The sequence below is a fragment of the Neophocaena asiaeorientalis genome, unplaced genomic scaffold, assembly GCF_003031525.2.
Source record: "Neophocaena asiaeorientalis asiaeorientalis breed wild unplaced genomic scaffold, Neophocaena_asiaeorientalis_V1.1 scaffold31, whole genome shotgun sequence".
In the NCBI taxonomy this organism is placed as follows: Eukaryota; Metazoa; Chordata; class Mammalia; order Artiodactyla; family Phocoenidae; genus Neophocaena; species Neophocaena asiaeorientalis.
This window is the reverse complement of record NW_020175320.1, coordinates 540808-553307: the sequence shown is the minus strand read 5'-3', so window position 1 is coordinate 553307 and position 12500 is coordinate 540808. Positions and strand designations below refer to the sequence as shown.

Sequence of the window (12500 nt, the reverse complement as noted above, 5' to 3'; positions counted from 1 at the left end):
TTACCTCCCACTTCCAGCAAGAGGGGCAGCCCCTCCTCTTTGCTGATGGTGGGATCAACACTCTGGCCACGAGAGATGTGTGCTGTGAGAATAAATCAAACACCAAGAGGCAGATGAAACCAACGTGTTCTTTATTGCAGACTGAAACTAAGGGCTCATTCACACAGTGGGCTTTGATTTGGGGCCGTCTCTGATGCCCAAGCTTTCCCAGCAGGCAAGGGCAAACTCTCCAAACAGAGTAGAAAACAGCTTCCAGAAGCATCCCCTTCAGAGGGCTTGAGGTGAGGACCTGGGGAAGCAGCAGCTTAGCATGCAGAGGTTACCCACAAAGGCAGGGTTCCAGAGGGCCGGGCAAACCCAGCCCTCCTCTCCTGGTGGCTTTGGGTCAGTCCCTTCACTGGGAGTGCCACACAGACTCTGGAAAGATCTAAGAGGCCCAAGGTCTCTGGGGACTGCTTTAGGGAGGGGGATGAGCACAGACTCGGACCCCTGACAGGGCAGGGGGAGAGCTGAGAACCTTCACCCTCCACTCTGAGGACATCCCGAGGGTCACCCCAGGCCTCTGCTTTTCAAACAGTAAAGTGCTCATAGGAATCACCTGGGGATCTTTTGAAATGCAGGTTCTGATTCCGGAGGTCTGGAGTGAGGCCTGGGATTCTGCGTTTCTAACGAGCTCCCGTGGACGCCAATGCTGCTGGCCCACGGACCATACTTGAGTTGCAAAGCTCTAGCCATACAACGCCTTTGTGCGTGTCGGAAAAGTATGCCCCTTCTCTGACAAGGAGAAACCCCACTCCAAGACACAGGCTGGGGGGTAGGGGGGACCAGGACAGCCTAGGCTGGACTGCAGACTCACTTGTCCCCAGCGTCCATGGCTGAACTCGGAAGCCCTAGAAGATCCCGTTTCAGCCTCCTCACCCTGAAAACCCTTTTTTCCAGAGCTTCACCGACCAGGCCTTGGGAGATGAGCAGAGTGAACATGAACACCGAGGGCTCAGCAACGGGCCAACAATGGCCCAACCTGTCAGCCTCTCGCCAGGAGACAGAAGGCCTGAGCAGGGGCAGGGTTCGGAGCTGGAGAGGGGGAATGGAACAGGGAGCATTCTGATCAAGGGTTAGTGCTCTGAGCGGTGGTCTGAGCTCTGAACAGCCTAACCTTGGGAGTGGAAGACTGGTCCCTGGTCCACAAATGTAGGATCCGGGTAGCCTGGCTTGCTCTGAGTCCTGGGGCCTCAGGTGTCTCCCACAGACCAGGCAAGGTGGGCTCTGAGTCTGCTTGCTCCACAGATGAGAAGGTGGGAGGTAGATACCTGGGGATCAAGGGGTCAGAGGTTCTCCAAACCACAGGTGTTGTCAGGAAGCAAGAGCCTCAGGCTCTCTCCTGGTAGAGGGACCAGTTGCCCGTTTGCCGGGTGTCATCCCAGTGTTAGCACTGAAAGTCCCACGTCCCAGGAAAGCCCTAAGTCCCAGGCAAACAGAGATGGTTGGTCACGCAATTACCTGGCCACACTCTAGACTCCAGGTTGAGGGCCTAGAGATGACTAGGTCATCAGGGCCCCCTGGTGGTGGCCTGGGAGCTGGCTGGCCACGAATCCAATGGTCCATAGTGCCTTCTGCCCCTGTGTGGACCAGTGACAAGGCAGCCAGACTCCTGCCAGAGGGAGACTGTTGAGGGTGGCGCAGGTGCAAATGGCTTTGTTTCTCTCTGGGCCACGTCTCCTGCAGCAGAAGGGCTGATGCCAGGCACCCCCGCTCATGCCCAGGGGAGGGATGGGGCACTCCTGACTGCCTACCCCACCGATTTCTTAGTCATGAGGAAGGACAGAGCCTACTTGATTTGCTCTCCACTTGCCAGTCTGCTGGTTCTTGGGCTCCTATACAAATGTTCTCAACCCTGCTACAGTGTAGGGCCACACTGTCTCCACAGCTTTCCCATGACTCCTGGTTCAGGTTCCTGCCAATCCAGGGACCCACAGGGCTGAGGATGGGGCACTGTGGAAGGCCTCAGCCTGGTCGGTTCTCAGGAATCAATAAACAGATGGAGATCGTCTTCTGTCCCTCTTATGGCAGCCACTGGCTTTCAGCACTAGAAACAAGGCCTCGAACCCACAAGGGCCTGGAAAACGCTCAGCGATGCTCATCCGTGGGCCCAGAAGGTACCAATGATTTGAAGGTAACTTGGAGGCATGTGTTCCCCCAAAAGCCTTTAGGGAGCCCAAAGGAGGCAAAAGCCCCTGCCATTGCCCCTTTCCTCAAATTGTAAGGCTCAGAGGATCTGCCCAGGTTTGCACGGAAGCTGTGAGTGCCCAGAGTCTGGGCCCCAGCCCCCTCCTCGCCTCCTCCCTCCAGGCATTCCAGGGCCCACTACTGCTCTACGCTATCTATCCTGGACCGCCACACCCCTCCCGCCACACGCTATTCAGCCCGCCCGCCCCCAGCCCCCCAAACTTGGCCTCCCATGGGCTCTTGGGACTCCCAACCCTCAGGGCGCCAGGCCAGGTGGCCTCTGTCCCTTGCTGGGCGGGCTTGAGGAGGGACGCCTAGGGTGGGGAGGCCCGCGCGTCCTCCGGAGACATGAGCATGTCGAACTTGATGAGCGGCGGGGCGATGACGCGCACCTCGGCATTCAGCGGGTTGAAGCGCAGGTTGATGCTGCGCAAGGCGGGCATGGCAGCCAGTTTCTCCACGGGCACGTCTGTCAGGGAGAGAGGGACAGATTAGGGGGCTGGAGCCAAGCGGGCAGAGAAGAAGGAGGCTGCATCGCCCGAGGCACATGGGCTCAGTGCCCAGCACCCGGCCCTGTGTGAGGGGCCGTTGGGGCCCACCAGGGCATTACAACCACATGCAGAAAAGCATCCTAAAAAATAGTTACTGTGCTGCGCGACAAGAGAAGCCACCGCAGTGAGAAGCCCGCGCACTGCAAAGAAGAGTAGCCCCCGCTCGCCGCAACTAGAGAAAGCCCGCGCGCAGCAAGGACGACCCAAGGCAGCCAAAAAAAAAAAAAAAAAAGTTAAACACAGATTACCACTTATCCCAGCCATGCCACTCTTGAGTGGAACTCGCAGAACGGCAAACAGGTATTCAAATACGTGCACACGTGTTTACAGCAGCACTATTCACAATAGCCAATGTCCACCAACGAGTGGATAAACAAAAGGTGGTATAGCCAAACAATGGAATATTAATCAGCCTGACACATGCTACAACATAGATGAACCTGGAAAACGTTATACTGAATGAAAGAAGTCGGACACAAAAGGTCACAGAGTATATGATTCTATTCATATAAGTGTCCAGAATAGGCAAAGCCATAGGGACAGAAAGTAGATTAGTGGCTGCCAGAGGCTGGGGTGAGGGGATTGGAGAGTGACTGCCTAATGCGTGCAGGGTCTCCTTTGGGGTGATGAGAGTATTTTGGAACTAGAGTTGACAGGTGCAGAACACTGTGAATGCACTAAATGCCACTGAATTGTGCACTTTTAAATGGTTTTGTCTCAATTAAAAAAAAAAAAAGGACCAGAACAAGGCAGCAGCTATACTAATACTTGAAAACATTTATGGTTCCTCACACCTAATCTTTAGGATCACTCAGTCTCTGGTTCAAGTCCCAGGTCAGCCACATAACAACTGTGTGCCTAAAGCAAATTATTAAACTTCGTATCATATACCTGAAAAAGATGAAAACTCTAATTTGAAAAGATACATGCACCGTAATGTTCATTGCAGCACTATTTACAATAGCCAAGACATGGAAGCAGCCTAAGTGTCCATCAACAGAGGAATGGATAAAGATGTGGCACATATATACAATGGAATATGACTCAGCCATAGAAAAGAACGAAATAATGCCATTTGCAGCAACATGGATGGACCTAGAGATTATCATACTGAGTGAAGTCAGACAGAGAAAGACAAATACCATATGATACCAATTCTAAGTGGAATCTAAAATACGATACAAATGAACTTATTTACAAAACAGAAACAGGCTCACAGACATAGAAAACAAACTCATGGTTACCAAAGGGGAAAGGTGGGGTCGGGGAGGGACAAATTAGGAGTATGGGATTAACAGATACACACCACTATATATAAAATAGATAACAAGGATTTACTGTAAAGCACAGGGAACTATATTCAACCTATATGGGAAAGAATGTAATAACCTATATGGCAAAGAATCTGAAAAAAATATATATGTAGAGCTGAATCACTTTGCTATATACCTACAACTAACACGATATTGTAAATCAACTATCCTTCAATTAAAAAAATAATAAAATAAACTTCCTATCAGGGTAATAATAGTATATACCTCACAGGGTTGTTTAAGGATGAATGAGAGAATATCTGTACAGTGATCCCTCGGAGATATTGCGGGTTTGGTTCCAGACCACAGCAATGAAGTGAATATCGCAACCAAGCGAGTCACATGAATTTTTTTTGGTTTCCCAGTGCATATAAAAGTTATGTTACCCTACACTGTAGTCTATTAAGTAGGCAATAGCATTACGTTTAAAAAAACAACGTACATACCTTAATTTTAAAGTACTTCATTGCTAAAAAAAATGTTCACCATCATGTGAGCCTTCAGCAAGTCACAGTCTTTTTGCAATAGTAACATGAAAGATCACTGATCACAGATCACGGGAGTTTGCCCTCCCTTAGCACCTTGGGGTGAGTGGCTCTGAGCTCCCTGGGGGCTGGCTCTGTTCGTTAGGCCACGGGTCCAGTGCTGGAGGCAGGGGCAACTCTTAACCTCCTGAGAGCAGAGTCTATCTTTGTCCTTGAATCCCCAGGGCCAAACACTATACCTGGCACATAGACATGGTGGGTACAAAAACACGTTCTGGGCAGCCGGCAGGGAGTTACTAGGGTGGGTCGTGGTCGGGAGCTGGGTCCCAAGCGAGACTGGCTATAGTGCGGCAAGTGGGGCTCTTGTTTGACAGGCAGGAACCTGCATGATGGATGAGAGGACAGGAGCCGTGAAGGAGGCGATGGGGAGGGACCCAGAGCCCAAGGCAAACGTGGAGGCTCAGGTAGGGAAAGAAGCAGAGATAAGACGTTTCTAGAATGCAAGGTTATGACCAGATGCTACTCCTGGGAGGGGAGGGAAAGCAAGATCAACTGCTCTCAGTTCCTGCTCACCTTCTGCTTCCTCTGGAGCTCATCCGCATGCTAATGTCACATCACACAGCTGCCAGCAGCCTGCTCCTCTAGGCCCCTTACTGGGTGGGGCGGCTGCTGGAGTGGGGGCTGAAGGAAGGGGTTGCCTGTGGCATTTCTTGTCTTTATTCATGGAAAGTGGGCCCCCAATTTCCCTACCAGTGAATGGCTGGGAAGAGAAGGGCTAATGACTTGGAAGCTTCCCCTTCTCCACATTAGCACATTAGCTTTGTAATGGCCAACAGCACAGCCAGCAGCTGGGCAGGCGGGACAGACACACCATCCCCTCTGCCCCTGATCATCCAGATAAGAAAATCCTCTTGCCTTGGGCTCTTAAGAAGTCAGGTCATTTCACAGGGTATTTTACCCCATGTGGCACAGGAGGAAATCAAAGCCCAGGGAGGTTAACACCTTGTTAAAATGGGCCCAAGGGACCTGGGAGTCCAGTGGTTAAGTCTCCACACTTCCGATGCAGGGGACGCAGGTCCCATCCCTGGTGGGGGAACTAAGATCCCACATCCGCGGGGCACAGCCAATTTAAAAAAAAAAAGGGCCCAAGAAAGGAGGCTGTTTCTAGGAACTGATATCTGAGGCCCTGTGCTAGGTGGTTCTTCAATAATGACCCATCTGGCAGATAAGGAAACTGGGCCTCGGCTTCTCCATGCTGACAATGATCCTCTAACTCTGCTCCAGCTCCCCTGGATTTTTCAACTAGGCCTGACTTTTGTGCTTCAGTGTTCATCTCTCATTGTCCAATTTTAGCAAGAATTCTGCTAAGTTGGTTTAGTCAGAATCCTCCACCCTCGATACCTCATCAGGTTCCTCACCGTCCACTATCCCCTAGGTGACGTCAGATCACCCTGGCCTGCCTTCAAGCAAGAACTAGGGGTTGCTAAGGACTTTCTCTCTCTGGACTCCGTGACTCCTCCACCCCTCAGCCAGGGAGGCCTGAGGGCTGCAGAGTGGCCGGTGCTCCTGAGATGGGGAGGAGGGTCTCCCTGTGATGCCCCTGCCGAGGTTTGCTGGGCGTGGCACGAAGACCAGCTGCAGCCCAGGCTTGGAGCAAATCCCCGTGACTCCAGGCCTAGAGACAGCAGCGCTGCCTGAGTCCTCAGCCTGTCTTTTGCAAGTACCACTCACTGAGCTGGCCTCTTCAGGGTCTGCAGCGTTCCCCAAACCACTCTGCCCAAGGACAGTGATGGCGGGGATTAAGTGTATCTCTTTCCCCTGATTTAACCGCTAAAGGTGCTTGAGCAGCTTAGAGGAAGGAGCAACGGGGCCACCAGAATGTGTCAAAGCTGGCAGAATCAACAAACTGGAGCAGCCAGGCTAGCAAGCAACAAGCCCAAGTGCCCAATTGGGAGTTTCTGGATAACGCTTAAAAGAACATTTACGCTCAGAGCATCCTGACAAGAGCAGGAGATGGCTGGAGGGTAGAGAGGAGGATATGAAATGATCTGCGTTTTGTGGGTGGGGAACCGGAAGCCTGAAGAGGCTACATAAGCTTCCTAGGGCTACAAGACACATTGGCGTCATGGTGGTAATGGAAGCCAGGTCCCTGGACTTTGGCACACCTGGAGAGGAAGAGGAGCCCAGCTCTGCCCTCTCCCCTGGGCCACGCCTTCATCCCCATTCGCCCATGTCCTGTGGATCCTCATATTCCAGCTCAAAGGCCCCCTCCTCTGTCACTCCCTCTGGTCCGCATCCAAAGTCCCATAACCCTTTATACAAGACTCATATCACGCATCACACTCTGGGACTATGTTCACACTATAAGTGCAGTACCTGGCACAGTGCTCACAGGTGCTCAATAGCTATTTGTTGGATGAATGAGTGAACGAACAAATGAATGCATATTTTACCTCCTGAACTAGATCGTAAGTTCCTTCAGGCTCAGGACCACCCTGGGCTGGGCACACAGTGGACCCACCACGAACACCACTTGATTAAGCAACTCTGACCTCAGTACATTCAAGAGTTGGGGCCCTTCCCCTGACCTGACCCATTCTGGCCACTTTTGCCAGTCAGGGCCAGGCCTCTGTGGGCCAAGGCTGTGATAGGTTACTGGCCCTTTAGTGCAATAATCCAATTTAGAAAATGAGAAAATATTGATGAGCAGAAATAAAATCACCCTGTCTCACCAGGCAGAACCAACCACTGTTAATGTGAGGTACATGGCCTTACCAACTTTTAAACATGCGTGTGTGTGTGTGTGTGTGTGTATGTGCATACACAACTATGTTTCAAAAATGGCCTCCTAGGGCTTCCCTGGTGGCGCAGTGGTTGAGAGTCCGCCTGCCAATGCAGGGGACGCAGGTTCGTGCCCCGGTCTGGGAAGATCCCACATGCCGCAGAGCGGCTGAGCCCGTGAGCCATGGCCGCTGAGCCTGCGCGTCCGGAGCCTGTGGTCCGCAATGGGAGAGGCCACAACAGTGAAAGGCCCGTGTACTGCAAAAAAAAAAAAAAAAAAAAAAAAAAAAAAACACATATAAAAAAAAAAAAAAAAAAAAAAAAAAAGGCCTCCTAGATACTATGCCATAACATGCTTTTCTTGATGACACATTGTGAACATCTTTTCAGGTTACAAGTCTGTGACATTATTACGGCCACGTGGTGGTCCATGGAATGGAGGGATCACACTTTGGCTCATGTTTCTACTGTTAGACATTCAGTTTTTTTCCAGCTTTCGCCATTACAGACAATGAGAGATGGATCCAACCCTCTTCCCACCGCAGACAGCCCTCCCAGACTCCTGCCTATGTCTGTGGAAGCTTAAAATAACCAATAAAAGCAGAATCAGAGTGGGCAGTATTTAGAGAAAATTACTTCTTCAAGGTCAGCTTGACCTCCCTTCACTAATCATTGGCACTATTGACTGGCAAACTTGTTTCACGCCACTGGGACCAGCTTGAGGCAAGATGATAAAAATGACTGTTTCAGAGCACGATTCAGCATATGTGTGGTACCCATGGTCTGAACGGAGGCTGAGAGGAGGAGGGGTCTGGGCCCAGGGAAGTGGTAAGGGGCACTGAGTGAGCTTCCCAGCACAGAGGTAACCCAGCAGAGACCAGTGACTTCTGATTCCTGCTTCGGGTGGAGCTGAGTCCCACGACATCTAAGGTCCCATCTGGAATTGGGATGAGAGGCTCCCCAACCTGGTGGCCTAGGGCCCCAGTTCCCTGGCTTCCTTGGCAGCTTAGAAACAGATCATGGCGCCCTGTTGGCCGCCCAGGCTGGAGCCACACTGGACAGTTGACACATGGCTGGCTGTCTCACTTCTGATCCAGGTGATCTCCTTCCAACCAGAATGCCTGATTTTTCAGCTTCTCTGCCTCCAGTCCCCAAAGGATCCCAATCAGTAAGCGTGGAGCCTGAGGCCTCCTTACAATGGGACCTGGGGTGCTGGGTAAAGATGCAGAGGCAGCGCCCCAGCCCTAGTGCCTCAGGCCTGTGGGCAGCACGTGGGAGGCTGCCTTAGCCTCCCCAGGGGGCTGTGGGCACATGCGTGCTGGAGAATTCAGGCTGGCCTGGCATCAGCCTTGACACAGCTTTTGGTGCCTGGTGCCTCAACAACAAAGATCAAGCATGCTGAGCTGAGCTGAGCTTCACGCCCCACTTGAAATGCCACAAGACACAAGCAGGCAAACTATGGTAACCTGGCGGGACAGAGAATTGTGCCTGTAACAAGGAGGCTCCCGGGCCACACTCACGGCTGGGTCTGTCCCTTCACAAGCCCGGGGAGGGCAGTGATCAAGCTCCCCCACTGCACAGAGCCCTTGCCCGAGCCCTAGCCCAAGCCCTGGTTGTCGGGGCTGGGGGGTGGGGAGATGTGTGCAGGAAGAAAGCAGCAGCAGCCCTTGTGCTCAGGAGGCACAGAGAACACTGCATGCCCTTGACAGTCCTGCAGGCTGAGTCCCTCAAGGAAGTCTGTTTGGCTTGGGGAGTTCTAAGTCCTCTGATGAAAGAGAGGCCAGCTGCGGGAGTGGATGGGGCAGAGACCCAGGCCCTGACCTCGGATCTGCCATTTGGAGTTGTGCAACCTCAGGCAGGCCCCTAACCTCTCTGAACCTCAACCTCCCATCTTTAAACGGTCCTCGGCTTCATGGGGCCATAGGGGCTGGCAGAAGGGACCACGCGGCGCTCCCCAAGGAGGTGTAGAGAGTGTGGCGGGCAACCGGCAAGAGGATGGGGAGCACAGAGTGTTTTACGGAATACGTTAATGAACCTTAAGTGCAGGCTGTGGGGAAAGAAAAACAAAGGGGGAGAAAAGCCCCCACTTTGATTTCCTCCTCCTCCGCACCTCAGACTGGCCAGCAAGGTGGGTCCACAGGCTCCCAGTGCGGCCACCTGCCAGCACTGCCCCCTCCTGCACACTGCCCCACCTGGATCCCACGTGCAGTCAAAGCCGGGTCAGAACACGGTCCCCTTACTGGCTGCTCTGGAGACAGCTAAGTAAGTAACTCAGACTGCCTGGCCCAAGCCTGGGGGATTTGCCTTCCCTGTCAGATTTCCCATTTTGCTCCCCTGTGCCCACTGCCCCTCTCCCCTGAACCCCCACCCCTCTGCTCTGCTTCTCCAGCTGCTTCAGTTAGATACCCCGGGAGGGGCTCGGGAAAGAATGGCAGTTTTGCCATGGCCTCCCATTAAGTGTCTGCCGGTCCCTCCCTCACAGCGGGAGGTATGTGTGTCTATAACACACGGAAGACTAGAGCCACCTCATCTGCTGTACAGCAAGAGTCTGGAAGTGAGGGGTGAAGGACGCGTGGGATGGAAAAGTAATCGCCTCCCCTACAGGCTCTTCTCCTAGGTGGGGTGGACATGTGAATAGCTCCTTTGTAAATCTTCTCCGTGCTTGGAACCTAAGGTCGCTGCCACCAGCTTTACACCTCTTTCCACTCAGGCTTAAGATCATTGTCAGAGAAATAAGACCTCCGTTATAATTGGAAAAATAAGAAGAAAAGCTCCTAAGATAAGCACCAGATGGGAGTGAATTAGGTAGGGCCTCACCAGGGAAACCAGCTTCTGAGAAACAAAATGAGTGGAAGGTGGTGGTGGTGGGGAAGTGGGTGAAGTGGCCAGGACAAGCAGCAAGGAAGTGGTGTGCGTTTAACAATCCACTTCCTGAGGGAAACATCCCTGATGTGGGGCATCTGCCGATTTTGCGTGGTGTAAACATTCCTCCCATGGCCAATTTCAAGCTACCAAGGTGAGGTCACTGAACTGGAGCAAGCACCTCCAGTAATGGTGAGTCAAGTAGCCCGCCCGGGCAGGACCACAGGCTCCTGAGCACAAGGTGTCAGAGCTCAGGCCAACTCCTGTCCACCTACACTAGGATTCTTTGGAATAAACTTGAACTTTGGGAACCGGCCCGCTGTTTGGCTGTCTGCATGTTCTCAGTTGCCTCTGGCTCATTGATAAAGTTTCTTCTGAAAATGCCAGGTGAGCGGGCTGTGCTACAGGGAAATCACAAGTGGGGGTTTGTGGGCACTGCGGCAGCAGAGCCACCGTGCCCAGGGTCCAGTAGGGTCCGTGGGAAAGAGGAACCCCGAGCAAAGAGGCAAGTCCACAGAGCTCACCTCTGCCACCCTCCCAGCCGACAGTCAGCTCTCACGGCTGGGCTGACTGCTCTTCTCATCCTGACGTAGCTACACACATACACACATGCAACAGACACTGAGAGAAGGAAGAAAGAGGCTACAGCTTCTTCAGGGATGGAATGTGCTTGTTGATGGAAGGTTCTGGTTTAGCTCCATGGTTCTATCTTGCCTGCACATTGGAATCATCTGGGGAGCTTTAAAAAATCATCAAGCCCCAAACCCACCATCAGAGATTCTGACTTAACTGGCATGGGGTATGGCCTGGACACAGGTGTTTTTAAAATCTCCCAATGATTTGAATGCACAGCTAGTTTGAGTACCACTGGTCCTCCCAGTGAGGCTTAGTGAGAGAATCCGGTGAAAACACTCATATAGCACTTCCATCCCAGGATGCTGCCCACCTGCTTCACTGTGTGGGGCAGAGCTGTCAAGAGCTAGGCTGACTGCCTGCATTCGTGGCATAGGGAATCCTGCCTCATCACCTTACACTGTTCTCTCCACCCCAAGGAAGTTTCCCTCCAACCAAAGTTACGTGCTCTAGCCATAACTTCCCTGTGGCTTTCAATCTCCCTCCAGCTATATGCAAAAATCCTCTCTCCTTATGCAAAGCACTGTCCTCAATAGCTGGGGTTCTGCAGCAAGACTGCCTGGGTTGGAAACCCTGGTTTTGTCCAGGCAGCATGACCTTGGCCAAGTTACTTAAGTAACTTCCCTGAGCCTCAGTTTCCTCACCTGGGGAGAATAATAGTGCCTGCCTCATAAGGTGGTCGTGAGCGTTAAATAAGAGCACACTTGCAAATGGTTAGAGAAGAAGATCCAGATATGAAATAAATGGCCACTAAGTATCAGCTAGTGTAACTGACCATGACATGAGCTCCGTGAGAACAGGGAGCGGGCTTTCTCCGCCTCCATCTCCAGCACAGCGCCTAGCGCACGGCAAGCTGCTCAATCAAAAAACGACAACTGGCGAATGAACGTTTCCCAAATGCCTAAGTCTGTGTTCGTGACCCTGCGAGCCTCTTACTCCCTGAATAAGGCCCTTGCAAGGCTGAGCTTTGAGAGTCAGAGTATCTGGGCTGCTCTTCAGCACTCTGGACAGAGAGAGAGACAGACGGTCCCTTAGACTGGCTTGTCTAAGGGAGCAAGAAAGTACTTTGTTTTAAGCAGATGTCAAAGAACTTTTCTTGCTGTTCACCTGTGTGCTACCAGCAGAGTGCTCCCAGCACCCTGGAGAACTGGACGTTCTGTGGGTAATCAAAGTTTTACCACTCAGAGGCTGGCACAGAGAATGCCATCTGGACAGAGACCAAGTGTGTGAAATGTCTTCTGCCCAGAGAGAGACCAGGCTTGCTAGTTCCCTTCAGGCAGACACATGTGGGCAGGAGCTGCAACAGGAGCTTCCCTCCCCTCCACATCTGGGGACCATGTCTAATTTGCACTAATTGCTGTTGAAGACTGTTTGCTTACTCCTAACCTCCCCCTCAAGCGGCTCCACAGCCAGCAAGCGCTCCTACACTGTGTCTAGTGATGGCTTCACGATCGATGCCTGTACTGACTGCTCACTGCCCATGGGTACAGGGCGGCACTCTGCTGGTGCTGGACAAGGGCGTTCTGGGCAGACGGCATGAGTCCGCTGTGCCAAGCAGGCAGCTGCCACCCTGAAGGGTGAATCATCTTCCCCTGGGCACTGTGACACTCAGCGCTTGGAGGGCAGGGCAAGGCTCAGACTGTCACCAG

General features: G+C 52.5%; 1 protein-coding gene across 1 annotated transcript in view; it reads right to left on the bottom strand.

The window, feature by feature from the left end:
* Window positions 1-114: 114 nt before the first annotated feature.
* Window positions 115-12500, bottom strand: part of LRRC20 (leucine rich repeat containing 20) — a 64945-nt gene continuing 52559 nt past the window's right edge. The window contains exon 5 of the mRNA XM_024765484.1: window positions 115-2695. Within this exon, the coding sequence (XP_024621252.1) occupies window positions 2541-2695 (155 nt within the window). The 3' untranslated portion in view covers window positions 115-2540. The remainder of the gene's footprint in view (window positions 2696-12500) is intronic.